The 23,961-nt window shown below is 43.8% G+C and overlaps 1 protein-coding gene across 9 annotated transcripts in view; it reads left to right on the top strand.

The window, feature by feature from the left end:
* The first annotated feature begins 15,887 nt into the window (after positions 1-15,887).
* The window catches only part of SEC22C (SEC22 homolog C, vesicle trafficking protein), a 30,321-nt gene continuing 22,247 nt past the window's right edge, over positions 15,888-23,961 (top strand). For 8 of the 9 annotated variants that reach the window (XR_005932066.1, XR_005932065.1, XR_003922676.2 and 5 more), the window contains exons 1-3: positions 15,888-15,980; positions 21,240-21,337; positions 21,902-22,111. Coding sequence is in view for 3 of the 9 variants with exons in the window: in XM_030008975.2 (XP_029864835.1) it covers positions 21,930-22,111 (182 nt within the window). In the remaining 6 variants the exon portion in view is untranslated. Of the gene's footprint in view, positions 15,981-19,674; positions 19,742-21,239; positions 21,338-21,901; positions 22,112-23,961 lie in introns of all 9 variants that reach the window. The other variant, XM_030008976.2, reaches the window with a different exon arrangement.

The raw sequence follows: 23,961 nt of genomic DNA, 5'->3' as shown, positions 1-23,961 counted from the left end.
ATATTGAAGCCAAGCTGACTCCACACAAAGTCATCTCAGGTACAGCTAAATCCAGACAGCTGGCAGTGCTTTAAAAATAAAGAATTCAAGTCACAACGCAAAGGTAACTGGGTGAAATGTAGCGGCCCCCGCGAGCTAGGAGGTCAAACTAATTGATACAGCACTTTGTTCTGGTGTTAGAGCTGTGAATCTGCAGCTGAGGCTCCAAAGCAGAGCGATGATAATAGCAAGAACAGTGCCAGTAAGGAAAAAAGCTGAGTGGTTGGCAGAGCCATGGCTGCAGCGGGGTGGGTAATTCTCAGCAGATCTGAGTAGGCAAAAAGGAACAGCTACCTGGCCCTGAACCTGAGGGAAGACCGGACAATCTGGAAACAAAAGAGGGCACAGAAAAATTCTGGCCTGTGGATATGGGCAGAATCGTTGGGATGAGGGAGAGGGATGGATTCATGCAGGGAGTTCCTGCAAAGAAGTGGGAGGTTTCTATAGGAGGAACTTGCTGGGGAACGAAGGATTGCCAGAAGTCCTCGATTGGCACAGTGAGTTTAGAGAACAGTATTAATAAAATATGCAGTGCCTCCCGGTAACAGCATTAGTGATAACCATCAAGATTAATGTTAATGTCGATATAAATAAAGCTATATGCAATTATGATCAGCTAAGATCAGGAAGATATTATTTTTCTGGATTGCACAATTAAGTGCATTGTGTGCACTTACGGACAGAGAAGGTTGGGAGGGGAGGATTTATATTGTCTTCTGAAACATTCAACACTGACAACTGTCAGAGACAGGATACTACATTGGTCTGTTTGGGCATGACAATTTCTCTTTTCTGCAACAACCGCAAAATATTTGTGCTGGGAGTTCAGAGCTTTGGCCTCACTTAATTCGATACTAAAAGATCTTGGTGGACAGAGATATATAAAACTGCCAGCATGATCTACTGAGAATCTTGTTTATGCCTCCGCATAGGAAGAGTTCGTCTTGTGATAAGGCAGGAGCTTAAAGTAAAACCTGAATGTAAACATATAAATAAAATGGTTTGGTATTTACTTTAGACTCTAAATTCTAGCTCCCAAAATATAAATAAATGCCTTGGTATTTACTCTAGCTCCCACTTGAAATGCAGGCTAGAATACCATAGGTTTGTTCTAGTTTAGTGGCATGCTAATAATTGCAGATATATATGGTCAATTGTGCTGGCATATTCGTTTAATGGATTGCAATTGTTGCTATAAACAAATGGTAATTGCTTGGGATTTAAAATATACTGTAATTGCACTTTTAACACTGAACTTTTGTGATATAAGGACAGTAATTGTGGCATCTTTCAGTTCAATTGGTTTAAAATATGGGGGCAAGGACAGTTTTGCAATGAAGACCAAGAGAAATAGGAGAATGCTTTAAGTCAGGGAGCAGCTAGCTTCCAGTCCTGCTCTCCCTACAGCGCACAGCAAAACTTCCCTCCCAGTACAAGAAATTTGGACTGGCCACATACAAAACCACACAGAGCCTTCAAGTTTCTGCACATAAATCAAGACTTCTGTTGGTATAAGCAGAGAGGATTTGCTGGCAGGGGGGAAAAGAGTAGAGGAGAAGGCTATTAATCCTGATGCCAACTTTGCACGATGGGAGTGTGGGCAAGGCTGCCAACCCCATCCCACTCCATGGCTCCAGCTGCAGCGAAAGTATAGGCAGAAGTCTCCCCGAGCACTAACCTTTCCATTGCTCAGCCTAGGTTTTATGTGAGTAAATAGCCTTTACCTTATACCCTTTGTTCTGATACATCTGAAGCATCCATAAGGGGAGAAGGCAGCTCCTCCTAACTTTCTGCGCTGAACTGAACTCATCTCATAGTTACGTTTCTTAAAACAGGTGAGCCCCTCTAATGACTGTCTGCCTTTCACTGGCACCTATGGCATTTATCTGACCCTGAATAAACAACCTAAACCAGCAGAAAAGTGCCAAAACAAACAAACAAAAAAGACAAAAACAAACCACAAAACTAAGACCCCCTCCAAACAGATTTTTTTTGCTGATCTAACGAGCTGGGAATGAAGGAGGAGAGACCAGGACCACCAGACCACCACTTTTGTCAGCAGCAAGCTGCTAGAGGCTCAGGAATTCCACAAAACTTCACCTATAGGTACCTCAGGTAGGTTAAGTAGGATAAACCTGAACCACAAAGGTGTCATCTAGGTGAGGTATCCTGTACCTACAGCTTGGCAAAGGTATCCTGGCTGACTTGTGTGCATCTGTCAGTCAAAGAAAAATAAATGTTGCTGTTCTGATGGAGGATTATAGATCAGCTGGGAAATCAGTTGTCTTACACTCTGCTACACCCTATTAGTTTTAGTCCTGGTGCTCAAATCTGTCAAGTATTTATCTGGGGTAACTGCCTGGCCTTTGTGAGAGTAATAATGAATAACTAAGCTTTTTACTGTCACAATAATAATGAAGTATTAATGGTGAATTAAGGAACAGAATGAGAGAAAATCCAGCCATGCAGCCATTGCTGCCAGTTAGCATCTAACTAGATAGCCAGATGTGGAAGCATTAATGTATCTGGGTAAATGAAGGAATGATATAATCACACAGTGTCTATAAACATAAATCAAGATCAATAAAAACACTGGCTGCACAGATTCAGCCTCATGTTCTGAGGGTGGAATCAGCGGCTTTAAGGCTACAAAACTTAATTTCCTGATCACCTGTACCTTTAGCATCCTACTTGTATATCCTAAAAATGCTTCAATATCTTCCTATGCCAGTGGTTGCACTGAATTCCTGAATGTTGGTACATCTATTCCCAGAGAAGAAACATTTAACTGCATCAGGGATGGAGTAGAAAAGAAAAAAAAAGACTTTACAAGCAAAAAACCCTGTAACTCAGAATTACCCATTTAACGTTCAATTTATAATGGAAAGCCACAAAAAAATCTATAAATCTAGTTGTTATAAGCTAATCTGGAAAGAGCTATAAACCTACATTCCTGGGCTTTTAGATCTTGACTGCACAAGAAAATGTTTCTTCCACATTATGTAAAGTTGAGCTTCAGTGCTACTGGCCAGCATCTGCAGAGCTGGCCAAATTGAGGTCTACACACTAGAAAAAGGTTTTGAATATGATTTCTGACCCAAGCATTGGATACACCCGGGTCTGGTAAAAACATATGAGCCAAGGAAAATCATTGGAAAACTTCATTAGAGGGTATTTAATCACATCTCCATGGCCACGTTTTCTTGTGCGTGCCCTGCTGGCATTGACAAGCAAGATGCAGCTGAGTCAGATTCTCCTGGCACTATAAATGGGAATAAACTGTGTCCCCTAATTCTCAGGTGAAAACAATTCATTTCTTGAAACAACACTGTGTCTCCACCTTCATTTTCTTCCTATTTTCCCCTCTACCAGAGCACATCAATCATTTTCCTTCACTAAAGGCAACCTCTGCTGTTGACTTGTCTCAAACAATCGTAGGATGAACTCGCTGTCCGAAAACACCTTCTCATGTTTGGCTTGACTGAACTGTCACTGACCCATCGCGTGAACTCACTTGCACTCTCTCTCTACACCGTTTTTTTGTTGTCCTGCTTATCGGGAAACGAAAGGGGAAAACATTAAAAATAATGAGCACGTTAGCAACTGTGCCAGGGAACAAACAGCTCGGAGGAAGAGCGGTGAAAAATCATACACAGCAGAGAAAGCCTCCTGAGATAAATGTGAAGTTTTAGTGCAGCCAGACAGTAATTGCAGTGTTTGCAAAAGTCAGTGTGCATGCACCGCATTATTTACAGCAAACATGGTGTTCAGTTGACACAGCCTGTTCTCTGTTCCTGAGGCCGGTGATTTTCTTTTGTTTTTTTTCTCTCCCTATTTGATCCGACTTTCCAAATAATTTTCCCGATGCTTTGGCCTCTTGTTTGCAGTTTTATAGGCTGTTACAAGCACTGTTGATATCTGACATTCTAAAACTGAGACAAGTTGGTTAATTCGGATTAGTTGTAACAGGAGTGCTGTAGTGCCACGGTTAGATAAGCTTTACCCTAGAAGGCAGGTTTCGAGCACAAACAATGTTTATGAGCATAGGCATCATTTGCTGAGGGCAGTGAAATGTGGGCTCTTTGGAGGATGACTGAGAAAACAAAATTGAAACCACATCTGAGCCTGGCTCCCTGACATCTGGGATTTGTATAAATGTGAGTGCGTCGTCATTTTCTACATTCTTCCTTGCTTAATACCCACAGAATGTCCTCCTGCTTGGCCAGTATTTGTTCTGCAGCACGCAAGTGATGTGTGGGTATCACTCAGGAAACAGCCCTCCTGATCAGACTACACAGAGGTCTCAGCTGATGAGGAAGCAAGATGTCAAAGTTTCACTCTCTGTTCAGATTTTGGGCTGCAGAAGCAAGTTTTGGCAGAAAAGATACGGTGAAGTATCAATGTGGAATAACAGTAATTTTGAAGGAAATCACGAGATCAGTATAGTTTCTGTACTCAAGGGATTTTTTTCCCAAGAAAATCTACTTATGAGTGGTTTAACCTGTGTTATCTCATTGTTCAGGGCATATTTCTCATGCATTGTTTTGCATGTCTTTATTAAGACGAGTCACTCTGTAAACCTGATGCAAGGCTTCTCCTTTTCCCCATCAGCAAAGGTATTAACTGGGTAGCAGATGACTCACCTTCTCCTGATGCATCACTCCCAGTGTACATCTGTGATGCCATCATCTCCAGAGTCCAACCCCAAATAATCCTAAAATTGAATTAAAGTCTACAAGATTTTTAAAGCAGAGAAGGTTGAGGTGCTTTTTTTAAATGCTTTTAAGGATTCATATTTTTTCTCTACTCTCCTATTATGCGATCTACAAATAACCTTTTTTTTGGAAAGTAAGCTGGAATTTCGCCCTGTTTCCCATTATTCCAGAATTTCGAAACTTAAAACCTCATATTTCACAGGTCATGGTAAAATTGAGGAAGATGATCACAGTGCTCAAAATAAGCTATGTAAGCTCTTCTCTTCTCTCTAAATATTGGATGAAGAACTGTCTAATTTTCAGACCACCTCCCATGTAACTGGGAAGGAGAGGAAAAATCAAATGACTGTTTGACAGAATGGATCTTGCTGATAAGATCCATAAGGACCGCCTGGGATTTAGGTTTTATAGACTGAAATGGATTGGGCGGGGTGGATGACACGCAGGTTGGGACGAGGGCTTGGCTGGAAAGGGATGCTGCTGGAAAGAAGGCAGTCTCTTCACCTCTCATCCCTGCCACCCCCATAAACTCTTCCCGGGGATGTATATGCATGCAGGGTAGCTCACTAAATGCATTGTATTCTCCCTCATGGTGAAGTATACAGATGCTTCTCATAGGAAAATGCTCCAGGGACGCTCAGAAGCTGCTGTTTTTTCTGTCTCATCAGTGAAGGCCTGTAGGTGCCTGCAAATGGATGTGTGCCCAAAACCTGTAGGCATGTTTGGGACAGGTTTAATCTAGCTAAGCCGGGTACGACAGTAGAGGTGGTTTGGTGGCACAGCCTTTTGGTGAAATACAGCAACCGGAGAATACACCCAGAGTCCCTGGCGGGTTTATGTGGTCTGAACCGAAGGCAACATTACTCTATTGCCAGGGTAAACGAAAGCTATGTTGGAAGATACGCACTTCACTACGTGTGTTGCAATCCAGCCTCTAATTGCCATGAAGCCACACCCCGGGTATGCACCGAATGCTCTCAACGTTGTGTATCTGGTGACGTGTGCTATTTGACAGGAGCAAGAGGTGACATCTCAAACGCTGCATCCCTCAGGACTGAATGCAGACACACGGGCATGAAGCAGAGGTGGGGTGTGCAGTAACACCACTGCTGCTCTCTCGCTGGATGTGCAGGGTGCACTACACCACATAGTATTGGCGTAGCTGCCACAGTCCCTCCTCCCGTGTTAAACCTGTCCCTAGGATTCATTAAACAGTGGCATATTTGAAGGGATGTTAGCTCTGGTGTTCCTAGCTGATGCTGTCAGACTTGAATTCCCCCTGTAATTATAACTGGCCACTTTTGATATGCTTTTTTAAATTTGCAGTTCTCCTTTCCTGTGCATTCAGCATGACTGTGCTACAAGCAGGGTGTATTTACGTGGTGGATGATGTTGTTTCTCTAAAGGGCTAATCCTAGAGATCCTCAGGGGAAAAAGGTTCTTTGAACATTATAAAACTATGTATTTGCCTACTGCTAATTAGGCAAATATAACCTCCAGTCTGAGTCTTCTTGGAGACTGGGAAGAAGAAAAATACCGTGAAAGCAGGTGGGGAAGGGTTAATAAATTAAATGCAGACTGTGAAATTGAAATATTTTTTCTGGCTTGGAGATGGTAGGCAAAAGTGCTCATCAAGCACTGAGTCTCTTTATCTGCTATCTGACAGTGCCACAGGGGACAGCGAGATGCCTGCAAACCAAGGTCATTGCCTCCCCCTTTGAAGTAATGCGTTACTACATACTGGCACAGAAGTAACAGCTGGACCTCCAGCACAGCCAAATCGATCGAGTGACATGAGTCAGGCAAAAAAGCATGGAAAAAGGCAGAAGTATCAGCACCCAAATCCTCAGATACTGAGAGCTAAAATGGATGAGGAAATTATCCAGTCTGACCTCATTTATGATTGGATTGTTTCCCCAATTATTTCTCCATAGAATCTGTTAACTTGTCATTTAAAGGGGAACTAAAAGCCAGTAACCTATGGATGGTAGGTAAATTAAAACTCCCCCTTCCTGAGTTGGGAATCAGAGGAGAAAATGAAACATTTTTTTAGGATCAAATCCTGCAAAGAATTATGCACGTACTTACCTGATGGACTAGATGGACATATCCAAACCAGTAAAGGGCGAGACACTGGTGTGAACACTTGGCTGTGGGTGTCTATACTGTTCAGTTGTTGGCATTGCTCTTTGTTGTGGCGTTGGCTTGTGCTGACTGACCCAGGCATGGTCTGAGAGGGTCATGGGCCAGCAGCTCTTCCTGGCCAGCAGAAAGAAGAAGCCACCCTGTCGTGGGGAAATAGAACAGGAGCAGAGTCCAGCTATATATAAACAGGAGTCCTGACATGGTGTTTGATCTCAGGTCAGAGTATGAGCCCTGACCTTTTTTATTTACAGGTATAGCTGTACTCAGTTGGCTTATTTGTGGGCCAAAAAAATGCCTGAGCTTTTAAACTACCTCCTGTCAGTGCTTTTGGATGTCACAGCATTGCCTGAGGAAGAGAAGCAATGATGGCTCTTTGGAGGAAGAACTGACATAACATTCATCCAGAGCTGAGTGTCTTGTTAGCTCCCAAGAAATAGCAAAGCTCTCCAATATCAAGCAGATGTCATCTTTTAAAGTCTGAAGATGCTGTGACTTACAGCGAAGAGGGAGAGGGAACAGGGAGAGGGAGGCTCTGTGTTAAGGAACACGAAGCTGCAACCAGCTCCCGCGCAGCCTCCACTAACTCCTGGTCAGCTTGAGAGGCTCCTGGCCTGTGTCTGGTCTTAAATGTTAATAAAGCGTGACAAGAGGATGTAAAGAACAAGAGCAGGCTTTCATCAGGGTCTTGCATGCACCGCTAAGCTCTACAAACTCCTCCCTTCCCCTCAGGAAGGGGTTTTAGCTGCCTGTGCTGGAGGGAGCTCTGATAACAGTTCAGCCACAGCCTTGGGTCAGCCTGCTGCGACAAGAGCGTGTGGGAGGACCTGCTGTGAGAAGACCCATTTGGGGTCTCTTTCCCGTATTTCAGGAGCTGCATTTAATTAAGCTCACTCCCTTGCCTGAGAGATGCTTGAGGTTTGTCTGTGCTCTGCCTCGTACCTTGCTGATCCTGACCTGCTGACTTGGCTTCCTGGACCTGCCTTGATGCTATAGACTTGTCTGGCATCTGCTGGACTCTTGGCCGGACTTGGTTACTCTCACTGGACCTGCTCTGCTCTCCTTGCCTGGGTGCTGTGGGACCAAGCCCGTGTTGGGAGGCTCCTGCCACCCTTGGCTCTTGGCTTCCCTTCTGCCCTTGGGCAGCCCCACTCCAGCTGCCTCTCCACAGCTCCTGGATGACCTCCAAACACTGCCGGGGACTCTGGCCAGCCTACAGAGGCAGGTCTTGGCCTTGCAGGCTTCTCTGACGCCTCTGCAGCCACAGTGGTCCCTATCCCTCATCCCCTGAACGGCTCAATGGGGATTGAGCAAGGCTATGGGGTTTACCGATCTGACGTGACTCATCTTGGCCACCTATTCAACAGATTTTAGTTGTTCAATGAACATAATGTCCCAGGCCTCAGAGAGGGGCCTGGGTCGGGCCATGCGCTATACTGAATGTCAAAACCCCATAGTAAAGGACCCTGAAACTGGTCACTGCTCTGGGTCATTTTTTTGGGGGTATCACCACCTCTATGGCTGTGGCTAAGGCTGGAGCCCCACCTCACAGTACCCCTTACTATCACCCTGTGGGGTGGGTGCACCACCCAAACTGCTGCTCTGGTGGACCTGGGGCATCCCATAATTTTGTTGCCTCTAAGTTTGCCAACAAAGCCTGGATGTCTACCCAGCCCTGAGCCATCCCAATGACTGCCACTGCTCTCGGTGGGAGGAGCACCCAAAACAGGCCCATCACCCATAAGATCATTCCCCTCCAGGTCGTCTGTCCTGCCCTATCCTGCACTCCCAGGACCATGCCTCTGCCCCAGGCACAGGATTGACCCCTCAGCCACGCTCCCAGATGAGTGCAGCGACTGCCAACGTCTTCGAAGGGGACGGAAACACTGCCGCCTCACTGCCCTTATGGTTGCCCCATTGGTTTGATCCCAGCAAAGGAAGAGTCTGTTGGGACCATCTACACGGTGTTGCACCCTGAATTGTTGGCCCTTGAACACCTAAAGGCGAATGTGGCACGTGGGGGATGATGTCTGCACACTGAGCATTTCACACCACCTGCCTCTCCAAAGCTGGACCTTTGTAAGATGTGGGGACAAACGGTGATGGGAAGGGAGGTGGCTGTCACGGCGCTGAGTGCACCAACAGATTCTGCAACCTCTTCCCTGCCCCTCCTAGGGCTTTAGCTGCTGGTGCTCAGGGTCAGCCCTGACATAGGGCAGCTGTAACCTTGGGTGAGGCTGCTGTGAGACAGCTAAGTTGGAAGAGCGAGCTATGAGAAGTCTTGTCTGGTGTCTTTGCCCATGAACCCTCTGACCCTGGGCTCGAGAGCCACATTTCAGCAGAAGCTCTTGCCCTTGGTCCTTGCCTGAGCTGGGGTGCAGGTATGGCTCTGCCCTGCCTTGCCGAGCAGTTCTTTCAGCTTCCTGGCAGATGGAAGGAGGAAGATGGAGGTCAGAGTAATATAATAAAAGTAAAGGCTTATTCCCATTCTGCTCATTTAAATAAGTCTTAAAATGGTGGGATACTTTGCCAGTATAAATGCATAGCTGATTATTAATTCTCTTTGCAGAGGCATTGTGTCCTTTAGTCCCTGCTTCACGTGGACCACAAATGGAGTACAGAATGAAACTCTGTTGATGGGACTACATTTAGCAGAAAGCACATCTGCCTTATTGTTTATGCTGTTCAGGCTTTTAAAAGTCAAAGAACGTAGGGCTTCCTGCTGATAAAATTATTCCAAGTTGCTGCTTGACTCGAGGGTGAACACAATGTGAAACCTCCTCAAAGCGGTCGGCAGTATCGGCTTAAAACACTCTGATGGTCCTCCTGCACCGCTCCTTTGGTTGTACCAACGTACCTGTGGGGCTCTGCTCTGAACTGGAGCAGGGAACTGACAGAGCTTTTACAGAGAAGTAGGTGCATCACCTCTTTTTTCTTGCTCCGTTCTCTGATCTTTCTCACGGCTGTCCTCACCAAAACCATCATGTCAGTGCAGGACAGGAATGAACAGCGGGGTGTGGGAAGACTTCAAGCCAGTTGTGTCACTCTTACATCGTGTGAAACCTGGGCAGAAAGTTAAAAGCTACTGCGAGCTGCTTCGAGGATTAGGCTGCTTTCTTTGTCCTTGGAGTATTAGCTGGGGAGTGAAAGAAGAGGGAGCACAGAGTATATGGACTTGTTCAGGGTAAAGCAGACAGTGGCGGTGAGACACCATGCAGCTTGTGTCTTCATGTTCTAGAGTCCTCGTACCTTCCCCTGGAGTGACATTACTGGTTATCGATGAAGTCAGGTTGTTCCTCTGGATAGACTGAGCTGATCCTCTCTGATGACTCTGAAGTTTCTGAGTAACAAAATAAGCTGTGAAGTGTGCAATGATAACTAACAAATTGCACTTTTTTCGTAAGACTCCAAACTATATTACACCCTGTCAGTATTCTCCATGAACCATTCATTTTTAAACCATTGGTTTAAAATGTAATGATCGCATGACTTTTTTATCTGATGTCTTGGAAAGTTCACTACATGTCATTTTGAACATTTTGCTACAAGCAAGGTAAAAATGAGATGGGGCTGGATCTACAGAATGAATTAATCTGGTGATTATTATTCCTGAGGGAAAAAACCCGATTTGTTAAACTGGGAGGTAGTTGTTGTAGGCTATGTAGGAGCAATGGAAATAATCTGTATGTAAGTCACGATAATATCGGAAATACACATGGGTGTTCAGGGTAAATCCATAATTAAAAAAACCCATATGCAAGAAGGTCAGTGTGTATTTACATTTTTCAGTATAAATACAGAGGAAGAAGTGATGGTTCTTCATGCTATGGACAGCTGAACTGTAGAACTCCTTGCCAGAGATTGTGGATGTAGAAAGTTTACCTGGGTTAAAAGGGAAATTCGGGTGGGATTTTAGAGGAAAGAGATCTGTTGAGGATTACCAAGTAGACAAACCACACCAGGTTCATGAAATTCTCTGAGATGAAAGTAGTTGGAAACTGTAGTTGTTGGGGCAAGTATCACTTATTCTTTCTTTGATACCTGCTTATGGACACTTTTGGAAACAGGGCAGTTGGCTACTTGTGCATTCTGCCTGAATCAGTATCCCTGCTCGTTTGCCCTTACGATATTATTTATTTATTAACAATAAACAATTAACATGAATATGACAAAGCTGAATAATTGTTTATTGACTCTTCCCATATTATGTTTAAAACAAACCCTATATCCTGAGAATGTTTATACAAACCAACATTACATTTCTTAAATGCATGTGATGAGATGCATTCAGCTCAGTGAGGGTAGTCAGACAAATAAACTTTCATGTGTTCATCAAATGCTCACAAAACTGAGGATTTAGATTACAAATTATGACATGTTTTTCTACAATAATGTAAAGCAAATAGAAGTCTTTACCTCCTGTTACAATATTAAATAAGCTGTTCTAGAAGTTAACAAATCTACTTTCCAAATTCCTAGGAAATGAAAATTTAATACTTTGCTTCTTATGTTCCTCCATCACAGATGTTTTGGGAAGTAATGAAATGAGCATTACTATGTGATTCAGAGACTGGCTTTACTACGTGTTTGTACTTGTCTGTAGTGCTCAGCCAGTGTCTTATGCTGATGTGTTGGTAATGCAAAATGTTTAATGTCTCTCATGACAGCCTGTCACCCTGCTGACAATGTGGGAGAGAAATGTGGCGGCTACAGAAGAAACACTGGCTACAGACCAGGGTCTTGAGTGACCTTGCCTTGCCAGCCATTATCAGAGGAGCATCATGATCCATTATCTTGGGTAAGACATCAAATCTCCATTCAGAAAATGACTAATCCCCTCAAACACATTTTCATTGAGGCTGTGATTACTGGACATGTGTAAAATTGAGCATGCTGAGAAGGGTTTAATCTTACACATACTTTCCCATTTTGCAAATGGCTTGGATTCACTATTTGCATATCTAAGATATACAACAGTGGTTTAGCTCTACTATTCATACACACACAAGGTGTATCCACATACCATAAATAAGTGGTTGTGAAAGGCATAAAGACTGTAATAGCCTTCTCTTTCAGATTAGGGCATACCTTTCTTTTAAAGCAGAGCTTTGTGCTATCAGTTGGATAATTCCAGCTGTTTACCTTGGAACCAGTATTGTGACCTTCTAAAAGCAGGATCCGTGTCCAGCACTCTTGCTCACCCAGGAAGTACTGGTGAAGACATTTGAGCTCTAACAAGCTATTATATCTATTTTGTTTTTAACATCACCGTCAAATGCCAGCTTGTATTCGTCCAGAAAGCTGTCAAGCGTTTTGCATGTCAGTGTGTTTTCTTCTATTTTAATTTAAACCTCTTAGTGAAAGTTTTAATATTTGCCATGCTCTGTTCTTTCTCAGTCGTGGCTAGGATCATTAAATCACAAGAAAATCCCGAAGGCAAGCAATCTAACAAAGCAGACCTTTGTTTTGTGGCTGGCATGATAATTCAAACAGAAGGTCAGTCAAAAAATCATGCTTTTCTGAATGCCATGGGGAAATGGGTGGATGAGTACCCTGCCTCTTTCTTACCACCGTGCCACAGCAATAAGAAGAGAATTTGCATTTAATGCAAGAGATGAAAGTGTAAAAACTCATTCATTGAAACAACAGCATGTTATTTTCACAGCAAGGCACTGCTCATGTTGGCTGGCACTTCCACAGCTTCCTGGGGATTTAGGGACTACTGCATGATTTTGTATAATCCGCTCGGCCAGGCTGCCTGACCCTGAATGTGCCATGTCTAATGTATGCAAACCCCACTCCATATGACCTCAGAGAAGGAAACCTTAAAATATATTCAGTTTACCTGCTTTGTCATCTCTTATCAATGTGACCATCTTACATCAACTCACATTCAGTATCAGTAAACTGGCCTGGCTAGATGGCAAACTAGGAGCTGCTCTGGTGCAGCCAGACCGTGCCCTGGGTTTGGTTGTTTGGGGGTTTTTTTTTGTGTGTGTTTTGTTTTGTTTTGTTTTGGTTTTTTTTTTTAATATCTTTAAGTTACTTCACACGTGAAGTGGAAAAAATTGAATAGTCTGAGTAGCAGTAAGTAGTTTTCTGTCTGGTTTGTTTTTGCTAACTGTTGCTATCACCAGCTCTCAGCTGATAGGTAAAACAGCTCTTCAACAGCTGAGGTTTTCATGTACTGTCAATGCAGTGGTTAACACAGAAAGATTCTTCAAACACTCTAGTATTCAGTGGTGGATGATTATTTTTTTTTCTTTTGCCCCAAATACTCAGTCTATGCTTTATAGTTTTGTCTTTGATGTAAGGATGTGCTGCTTCAAAATGGAAGCAAACATTGGCTTCAAATTCCCTGGCAAAGCTTCTCATACGGGATACAGATCAACTCAGCTTATCTGGTTCAAGCCTGTCTGCAAGTAACATTGTTTTCTTTGGACATTCAGTATCATTGCTCTGTGCTTCACTGTTCTCATTTCTTACAGTTGGAGCTGTGGCAAAAGAAAAATCAGCTTTTTGTTTCTTTTCTCTTCAGCACCAGTGGGTAGATCACTGCTGATGAAGACAGAAACATTTTTTCCTTATAATTGTTTGGACTCAGCCTTCAAACTTCTCGTCCTAGATCCACTGCCTACTGCAAAGAGGAACAATCTTGGGTGACCAGTAGCAGACTGGTGGAGCAACTGGAAAGATAGGGAGCATTTGGTGGTCAGTGCAGCCTTACTGACAGAGTGGCAGCGCTTCAGCATTTTTACTTGTCGGGCTCCTCATTTTCTGTGACAGCAGGTACTGGGAAAGAACGACAGTGGCTCTGCCTACAAGAAGTTGCAAAGCGTTGCCTGGAGGAACCTGTATCTTCCAATCTTCTGAGCTACTCTTGTGCTACAACTTGGTGTAGTCAGTAAGATGGAGCCCTGCAAAGCGCTGGCTGTCATTCATTGGGATGCTGCTAAGCTACAATGACATAAGGAGTTCACTTCTGAACATACAATGAATTTTTAAATCAACCCTCCAGTCTCTGTAAAGGACAGGAACCTTGCATTTTGTACTGTATTAGCAGGAATGGGTAGCAGGAAGGTTTTTGTCACTAAGTCAAGATGAGCACGATCAAACATAACTTCTGCTGTGCAGTGCTGACACAACTTCTGTCTGCTTATCCCTCCTGGGCCAGTAGCAATTCAGTCACTGCCTAAGCGATATCCCTGCTCAGTCTTCTGGCCACGTAAGTATCTTGAATATTGAAGAGCTGGAAGAGTAAAAGAGGGGGGCAAAGGCTGGAGTCTCTAGTGCTTTCAAAGGATGGCTGTCTTGGGCTAACAAATCCCCACGCAGCTAGATTTTAGCCAGCTCCTCAAAAGAACTTGTGAAACAAGCAAACAGATTATGACACCCTAAGATCCCTAACGGGTTTGCCTCTGCCTACGAATAAAGTGCAGCTGCTGTTAACAGAGCGTAACAGCAATGGCGCGTAGGCCTTTGCCACTCACAGGGAGAAGAATGCTGGCTTCAGCGGCAGCACGGCTCCCTCAAACACGCCTGGGAGTACGGATGCAGCAACTGCTGAGTAGTCAGTGCTACCTGCTGCGTTGTGGACTTGCACGTAGGAGGGTCACCAGCTTCCTAACGAAGATCTAAAAACGGGAGGAAAAAGCCTACCAGACAACACATCTATTTCTTTTGGTGGTGCTGGTAAACAGCGAGATGTTCCTTTCAAAGTGAAAAAGACCAAAATCCACCACGCTACAGGAAATGGGCAAACAAAATCCTGCATGGATGGAAGAAGTACTTGGAATTAAGCTGATCTATTGCTGTTCCCCAGAATCCCAAATACATTTTTCCCCTAAAGCAGGATATTTCATTTCACCAACAGGAAGAATCCAAAGCAGCAACCCTCAGTGGGGATGAAATCAGATTGTGAAACAAGGTAGACCTGCACCACCATGATGAAATGTTTTGATGAGGAGTGGAAGCTGTTAGCAACAGCAGAACATCAATTGTTATCCACTGCACATGGTACTAAGCAGTGCTGCTATTGCTTAAAAATAGCAACAACTTGATTACACTCGGATAACGTCCCTATGTCAAGATTTGTGAATTCAGAGTTCCCATGTTCAGTAACATATTTATTTATTTGCTCTTTTTACTCTGCTGTTTTTTCAAATGAATGTCCTGTGAAAAGACAGTTTGCAGCGCGTTACTGCTGCAACGCCCGCAATGAGGCACAGGTATCATTCCAGAGGCAGAGCTTCCTGACTTTTTCCTATGCCTGGCACCACCAGAAGGAAGGAAGAAGGTAATCTACTTTGAATCCGAGTTCACCTTCAGCAGCAGCTCTTAATCAAAAAGAAGAATCCCATCTGTCACCTTGGACGTGCAATGGTACAGAGTTCCTCTCAAAGCACCAGCACAAGGACTCGGCTAGAGAGCTTGAGTTTTATTTCAACCAACGGCTTCCAGAAGAGCCTGGTAAGACTCCTTCACGTTCGACTTGGGTGTCCAAAACCTCACCGTTTCCCCCCCCCCCACGTCTCCCTCGGCTCCTGCGTGGGCTCCAGCATGGCTCCCACGGCCTCGGCTGGACGACTGCTCCCCGCCGAGACGACGGCACCCACCGCCCACACGCCCTGACCTCCCTGCCCTTCCACAACGGGGCTGGGGCTCATCTTCAGGCCGAGCCTACGGCCCCGACCCTGTGTGACGGCCGCCCGCGGTTCGCTCTGCGGTGGGCCGCGGCAGGCCTCAGGGCGGCGGCCCCGACCCCGGCCCGGTGGGAGCCCCCAGGGAATCACCACAGCCCGCGGCCTGGCTCTAGCCACCACCGACGGACCAAGGCCCAAGGCCGGCCCTCCGCTACCTCCGGGGCCTGACCGCCACCCCCGCGCCATTCCCCTCACCCGCGGTGAGGTGGGTGCGTGGAACGGGATGGCGGCTCCTCTAACGGGCCTTGAACCGGCCTCCGCCGTCCCGGCGTGCCCCGCGCCGTTGACACTCTACCCGCCGTCTCTGTGGGCGGAAGGGGGCGGGGCGGGGCGTGTTGTGGTGCTGCCGCCGCCGCCGCCGCCGAGCGCGGCCTGGGGGAAGGTGAGCGGCGGAGGGGTCCCGGGGATGGAAGGGGCCTCTCCTCTCCTCTTCCTCCTCCTCTTCCTCCTCCTCTTCCTCCTCAGTCCCCTTCTGGGTCCCCGGGGCCGGGGAGGTGGCGGGGCGGGGTTGAGCCCTGCCGCTCCGGGGGGGGTGTTTGAGGGTGCCTGGGGGGGGGGGGGAGGGAGGGATGGGCCCTGAGGGGGTGAGCTGGGGTAATGTCGAGGGTGTGGGGTCCTCTGGCAGGGGAGTAAGGTTTGGGGTGGTTGAAGGAGGGTGTGGGGAGGCGGTGAGGGGAGTTGGGGTCTTGGGGGATGTGGGGATGGGGTGGGGGTGAGCAAGGGGTGATGTGTGTGTTGGGGTCGGGATCCTGGGGTAGGGATGTAGGATTTGGGGGTTCCTTGGGGTGCTTGAGGGGTGTAGGGGGAGGAGGACTTGGGACACTGAGGAGGGCTTGCGTTGGGCTGGGGATGTCTTGAGGTGAGCTGAGATAATGTGAAGGTTTGGGACCTGTGGGATGGGAGTAAGATTTGGGGGTGTCTGGGTGCTTGAGAGGTGTATGGGGAGGCTTATCAGTATGAAAGAGTGCCCTGATGAGGGTGGTGGCTTTCAAGGTGTCTGGGTTTATTGGAGAGTGTAGGAGAGAGGTGCTTTTGGGGGTTTGGGGACTCTTAATGTGCGGGAGGAGAGGGGTGAATAGAGTTTAGGTATGTGTAATGTGGTGAGTGGAACAGGATGGATATGGGATGGGTCCTTAGGTATGTGGGCTGGTGAAGGTATGGAGATGAGCTGGTGGGCTTTAGGAGGCTTCAGGGTACAGGTTGGTGGGGGTGGGTCCGTAGTCAGGAGCAGATAAAGGTGGCTGATGTTTCTGAGAGATTAAGGTAGGGGGAGAGCTTCAGAGCCTTACAGAGTTGTTATGGTGTGGTTTGGGCAAGCATTAGGAGGACTGTTCATTGAGGTAGTGCGGTTGATGGGGGAGCTGAATGTTGGGGTTTGAGTTTTGTGTAACAGGTGTTATTCCTGGTAATTCGTAGGAGTATGTGTAGACAGCAGATTTGTGATGGTAAGGGTTTTCAGCCTGCTTGCCTTTGGGGATAAGAATAAAGCCTGTAGGGTTTATAGGAGCCTATAGGTTCTTGATATCCACAAATTCTCTTTTAAAAGTTGAGTTAGCATCATGCTTTCAAATCGTTTTTATTCACTGCTAAACCTGGAGCGTGGCTCTTGTTTGCTGTAGGTCTGTGACATCTGTAGTTTGGTCAGCAATGCTGTGAGCATTGAGGGAGAGCAATTGGGAAGAAGCACATGGATACTCTTACTGCAGTCTTAGAAGATGAGAAATGTAACAGCATTTCAGATTTGCTTTTTTGTATATATGAGAAGAGGATAAAATCCATCTCCTGATCCTGCAGAGAAGTAGTAACTCTCCCTCATGAACCATATCTCAATTTCTTTTCTCTTCTTGTTGGTTGAGACTGAAACCAGCACTTGAGCTGCAGCTTTATTAAATGTTTTGTGTTTGATTGAGTCAACCTGCATCTCTTTCGTATTCTGGCATCCAACCTGTAGCTGTCTGTGACTCCCTCTGAAGCTTACCCACCTGAGGGAAGGTGCATTAGGTGCCATAGTTAATGACCGTGTATCAAGCTATCACGTGTCCAAAAAACTTCACAGGCTGCTTCAGGAGCCTCCTGGACCATGGTAACATTCCCTAAAGCTTTCTGCTCTTCCTTCAGTAGGAAGATCAGAACTTAACAGAATAGTTGGATGTTGTTGGATGTTGACACTGTCCCATGTGCCACCTCTAGAAAGAAGGGAAATGTGATGCTCAACAGGTAGAGAAGATGAATGTTTGAGAGAGATCCTGGTAGCAAGACATTCCTTTTTAGTGTTATGCCATTCTGAGAAGGAAACTTTCTGCTTTTGATGGTTAGGTAAAATAATTTCTTAAATTTCCTAACAATATTTGTAAAATAATTCCCCTCATGAACTATGTACTGATTTGCATTTGTTTTCATAGCCTTTTGAGTTTCTTCTTTCTGTTTTCTAAGTACAGACAATAAAGTAGGAGGTTGTCTAGCATTTGGAGGTGTGGCGCTTGTGAATTGGGACTAATATTCTTATATGGAGGATCTTGCATAACAGTGTAGTGAAGTGAAGAGGTCTGATTAAGGCTGCCTCAATAATCCCTACCTAGTCACTGGAGAGAGTTGGCTGCTACTTAGGAGGACGGAGGAACTCAGCTTCAGATAACTTCTTAGATGCCTACTGTGGGAATACCCTGAAGAGCCTTGTTTGTCATAAGACTGGTAAATATGTACTGTTTATGTTAGTCTTACACTAAACAGTTTTCTTCTGAAGTGTTAGATGTACAGGTGCTTCAAATAATGAAAAAAACCCAAACCCCTTTGTTTACTTAAGCTATAAATTATAACTTGTTCTTCTGAAACAATTGCTTGAAATATCTCTCAAGGTTTTGCCTGCTTGTCAGGCCAGCTGTTTTACTGGCACTGTGATATTATTAATTCTGAACACAGCAAGATTTGATATCTGCTTAATCAAAAGACACAAGTACATTGTCAAAGTTCACGACCCAAGTTCAAAGGCCTGCCACGTAAAGTCAGTTGCAGAAACTTTGGGCTGCTAATCATATGCAAATAGAAAGAGACTGGAGGAGGAAAGGGTAGGTCAATCTGAAATAGTAGGATCATGGATTCACTTGGTTATGTGCACACCTTGATCAATCCAGTAGGTTGTGATAGTATGTGTTCACTTACAGGTGATGTGGTAAAATTGGCTTTCAAGTAATTAAACTTTGAAGGGAATTGACATTAGTAACTGTTACTTGCCATGGGCACAAAGCGCCTTCTGATGTGCAAGTTACAAGAGGCTTGTGAAAAAACAAAAAGAAACCCCAAAGCCTCACTGAGGTGCAGTGCCAGAGTAGGTGGGCTGGGGGAATGTGGAAAAGGAAAGGAGAGGGCTAGATGAGTCTGAGTGATAGGTGGTTGGTGATAAGAGTTACGTACAAGACAGGTGAAACAGTTGCATGAATTTATTTTTAGGCTTTGCTCTCTTCTGCAGGGGGATGTTGGCTCTTGCCTCTTTTAGCTAAGCCTGTGCTACATTTCAAATAAATAAATGCCTGAATTATGAAAAACTTGTATTTTTTTTTTTTTTTTTTTAACTCCTCAGAAGTCTTTGCAGGTACTGTTCTCAAATCTCACACCTTTTTGCTCTGTTCGGGAGTAGGGTGTTACCTATGCACCATGTAATTGGGAGCTCTATAAGAAGCAGAACCAGTGAACACATTTCCAGTTGTTTTGCCCTGAGGTTGTGCTCACCTGCTCTCTGTTAAGGTTTGAGTCACTGCATCAGCCTTTCTCTCTGTTCCTTTGATACACATTTACCTATTTTCACAAAACCAAAAGGTACGTAAGGTATCTGTCCCACTTGCACTTATAGCTTGGTTGTATAAGCCTTATTTCCTTAGGCAGCAAACTTAAAAATTCACAGGCAGGTAGCTTTAAAAAAAATAAATCAAGCCTTTCGGATTAATACAGCAGTGATAGTCTGATAGTACTTTACAGCAGGTGTATTCTCCAAGGAGGGAGCATTGGCTCATTTTTCCAGTGAAGTCTGGCATTTAATTTGGAAGTCTGCCTGATGGTGACTGATACCAGATCTTTCACAGGAGAAAAGAGAATCACTCTGATGGGCAGCTGATACTTGGTGAAAGCCTTATGCCCTGAAGCATGAAGGTTTGCATGTCTTGGAAAGTTGTATACCTTTATATGTGCAGTTGGTTAACTGTAGGCAATGTTATCCCTAGTGATGAATATATATATTTTTTTTAAATCTTAAACTCTTCCTGTAAGTGGCATAGTAAGTTGAATAATTTCATAGGCTGAGTACATTTTAGAAAATGTCTTTGGTTTTTAAGTTTAGCGCCTTTCCATTTTCCTGGTTACCTTCTGGCTGTTTCTGGAAGGTAAATGAGAGTGTTCAATGTATTGCGGCTGCAGTGTTTGTCAAGTGGGATATTTTGGACTTATACTTCATCAGCATTCCCAACTATTGACCATAAAACTGTGCTCTTCTGAGCAACTGTACTTAAAAGTTGACTGTGTTAAAGTTAATATTTCTGAGTTGGCAATTTTCTTTTTTGCTTTCATTTCACTTTTATGCTAAAGTTTAAGCAGCTTTCTGCACTGTTTCTTTCATGGCTACTCGAAAAACACATTGAAGATTGATGTGACGTTTCAAGTTGACGTATAATAATCTTGATTATTGTTGAAAGCCTTTTTGATGCGTGCTGAAGGGAAGTTAGTGAGCTTAGTTTGATTTTACAACTCAAATGACTACTGGAGAAGAACTGTGAGAGTGATAGTGGAAAAAACCTAACATCTAATTCTTCTTTAATCTCCATTTTAAAAGTTCAAAATAACACTTTTCGAGTGATGTGTAATCTTCTATAGTTTTCATTTCCTTTTCTAAGGAAACAAGTTACATGCAATTATGCTTTCTGGCAATTCCTCTGACAATTGTTAGTTGCTTTAATGTGCTGGTAAACTGCAGCCACCTTTGACAAAGGGATAGTTCCTACAAGTTATGTGGAAATGATTCCTGTGGAGCTGAAACGAGACTCTCTTAGTGCCACTTGTGGTAAGAACTCAACCCTTATTAGACATTAGAGCAGCTCTACAGGCAAGAGGGTTTATGAATGCCCGAACTAGAAGAGGCTTTGCTCTCTTACCTTCTTAGATAGGAAAAACACTTCGTGATGAGACACGTTTCAAAGAAACTTTGAGCATTGTAATGAATTGTTTGATACAGGGTTGTTTAAAGCAGTCATTCCCTTTATCAAAAGTTTGAGTTCACACTGTGATTTTTTTTTTTTTTCCTAATGTTTCGTTTAGGTAGTTTGCCTGAAGCAAAGTAAATGCCTTTTTTTTTTTTTTTTTTGACTTACTTGTGATAATCACTTAAAGTCTGCTGATATAGAGCTGCTCTTTCACAGGAAGCTAGGATGACTTAACAGTGATTGGGGCATCAGAAACGTTTTGCATATCATTTCATAGTGTCTTTGAATGCATCTCGGAATTGATATATTGGATAAAAAAAATCATTTTTGTTTTCCTTTAGGCATAATACTTTCTAGCTTATGTGTACCCACTGCACAGGAGATTTTACCTTGTAAATATTTATATACATAAAGGTCATTAGTCTTCTAAAATGTTCATTATGGTTATCTTTCAGAGATTATGTGAGCTGCTGCATTAGTATTCTAACATCTTGCACTGAGTACTCATGGTATGTCTGAAGGACAGATCTCCTGTGTGTTCTGAATGTACCAGGTAAATCCCAATAATAACTTTTCATGGGAGATTGTGACCTGTTGAAGAGTAAGAAGTAAAGAGAGGCCAACTTTTATTCTATATTTAGTCCTAGTTGGTTCTGTAAAAAGAGCCTGACAAGCTGTAGCCTAAAATTTATTTTTGTATTTGTGTGTTATACTAGAAAATAAGATAACTGCAACACTAATGCAACTATTTGCAACACAAGTGAAGATGCGGTGTGTCAGTGGGACTTAGCCAGTTTCCGTAAATACCTTTAAAACTTTACTCCACGTTTCTGATGCTTGAGGTAAAGCAGAAGGAGGGAAAATAGTGATATTTTTCAGGTAGATAATTCCCCTGTCAAATCCCTTGCCTCACCTTTTTGTCTGAGAGGCAAAAAATGGATGCAGCCGTGACCTTTGAGAACAGTTTGATTGCCTTTCAATGGCAGTGGTGTTACGAGAGGTACTCTTCAGCAGCATTGGTGAATAAAGTCTTACCTTGACATAATTCTGGCTAGCATATTGGATTGTAAGCAACTAACGCTACATCCATTAACCTAATTTAATATTTCATTTTCAGGTTGTCCTCATGAGTACTCCAGTGGAGAATGTCCATGATCTTCTTTGCCTGTGTGGTGCGGGTGAGGGATGGACTTCCCCTCTCAGCCTCCACAGATTTTCATTTCAACCAGGACTTTCTGGAGTGCAGAAAGAGATTAAAGGCATTGTCCTCAATTCTGGCGCAGTATCCAAGTCGAGGCACAGCAAAAGGACGTGACCTTAGCATACAGTAAGTCCCTGCTTTTGCTTGTTTGCTTTTTTTTTACTTTAATTTTTGAAATAGTTGTCCTGGGGATTAGTTGAACTTTAAGGATTAGGTATATTCTATAGCGCCTAACTCAACTCTGAAATCCCACCATGCATGTCTAGATTGTAACCTCCAAGCAGTATTTTGAAACCTTATTTCTCAGCACCACAGGCACACAGCTCCCACCCAGTTTAGTAAGCATATGTTAAGAATTGCTTATTTTAGTTGTCACTTTTTGTAGCAAATGCTTTCTGCTTGATGGGCAGTACTTGTTACTATTAGCAATTGGAGTATCTTGGACTTCTACAAATACCTTCTAAGATGGCATCCTAGTGCCTAAGAATTACTTAGTTTAGTCTAAACCCCAAATCCTTTTCTTCAGGGATAGTCAGGTCTTGCTGATGCCTTCTTTCGGGCCCCTACAGTTCTGATCTGGTTTGCACAGAACTGCCCTGACTCCCTCCTATGTACTGCCCACTCCATTTTCTGAATACCAGCAGGGTTCAAGTCTCTAGAAGCTCTGGCTGATGCGTGTGTCTTGAGGAGGCTTGAAGCATACTGACAATAGCCAGTATGGAGAAATTGTAAATCTTTGCTTTTATTTATTGGAGAAGGATTTGCTTGTCTTTATTTTAAGAAATTAAGGTTTCATTCAGAGATGAGAATTTTCATTTACTGTTAATTCTAGTTTAGTTCTAAAAATGAGTTTTAGCTTGTGATTGCATTTCTGGCTAGCAGAAGTAAGAAAACTTAGAGACCCTGAGCTAAAACTAAGTATCCCTTTTTGGGGGAGTGATTGGAGAAAGAAGATCCATGGACTTACAGTGACTCAAATGGAAAGGCAGAGATTAGCATTTTAATTCCTTTTCCCTCAAAGTGCCCTTTAATGCTAACATGTTCTGCTGCTTTTAATCTTCTGTAGTCTCTACAGAAGTAGCTATGCATCTGGCTCTGAAATGAGAAGAGTACAAACAGATATGTGCCAAAAAGGCTATAAATTATTGACAACTGGGAAAAGGTAGTTTTACGCAGGCATGGTGTTGATCCTCAGCTGTGAGCTGGGGACAAAAGTAATTTAGGGAATGTACCCAGTGTCACTAGGCTGTAATGGAGCTAATCAAAACCATAAATCCCAAGTACATAGTACAATGAATAAATAAAAATGTGATAAAATAGAAACCACAAGTATTTCTGTATAAGAGGGATGAAATATATCAATAGTAGAAAAGAGAGAAAATGCAGAGAGAAAATACAGAGAGAGAGTAATTTTTCAGCTTCAAAACATTGGTTTTATACTGAAATATTGCTAACAAATGGCTAACCTGCAAGGGAAGATTTCCTTAGTCTTCTTTCAGAGATAATTACAAATCTGTAATTAAGGTGGGGATTGTGGAAGTTTAGTTATCTACATTATGAGTGCTGACATCTGAACTTGGTGCCCTGACTCCCATTTTATTTAATGAAGCCTAGATGAGAGTGATCTCTCTCATCCTTAAGTACACACCTACATTTTGGTCAGATGAATGCCCTGTTAAGTTTCCTGGAAGTTTTTGGCCATCTGTAAGGAGAAACTTCTGCGTAAATATGGCTTCAGTGTTAGAGGGACCCCTTTTGGAGTAGAATTTTTATTGTGCTGTTTCTGACACAAACTTGTCTTTATTACAGATGACTTAGCAGTAACAGTGTTTGAATATCTTGGTTTGTGCAAGTTAACAAATATCTCTTGCTGTTAATATGAAGTTGTCATATTCAAGGGGAGCAAGGAATACATCTGCTTGCTTCCTGTTGAATGAGCTTGCTTGTTTTTACTTTTGTTTGTGGAAAGCCACTGT

The sequence above is a fragment of the Aquila chrysaetos genome, chromosome 3 (genome assembly GCF_900496995.4).
Source record: "Aquila chrysaetos chrysaetos chromosome 3, bAquChr1.4, whole genome shotgun sequence".
In the NCBI taxonomy this organism is placed as follows: domain Eukaryota; kingdom Metazoa; phylum Chordata; class Aves; order Accipitriformes; family Accipitridae; genus Aquila; species Aquila chrysaetos.
The sequence above is the reverse complement of the archived record's forward strand: the minus strand, read 5'-3'. Positions and strand labels throughout refer to the sequence as shown.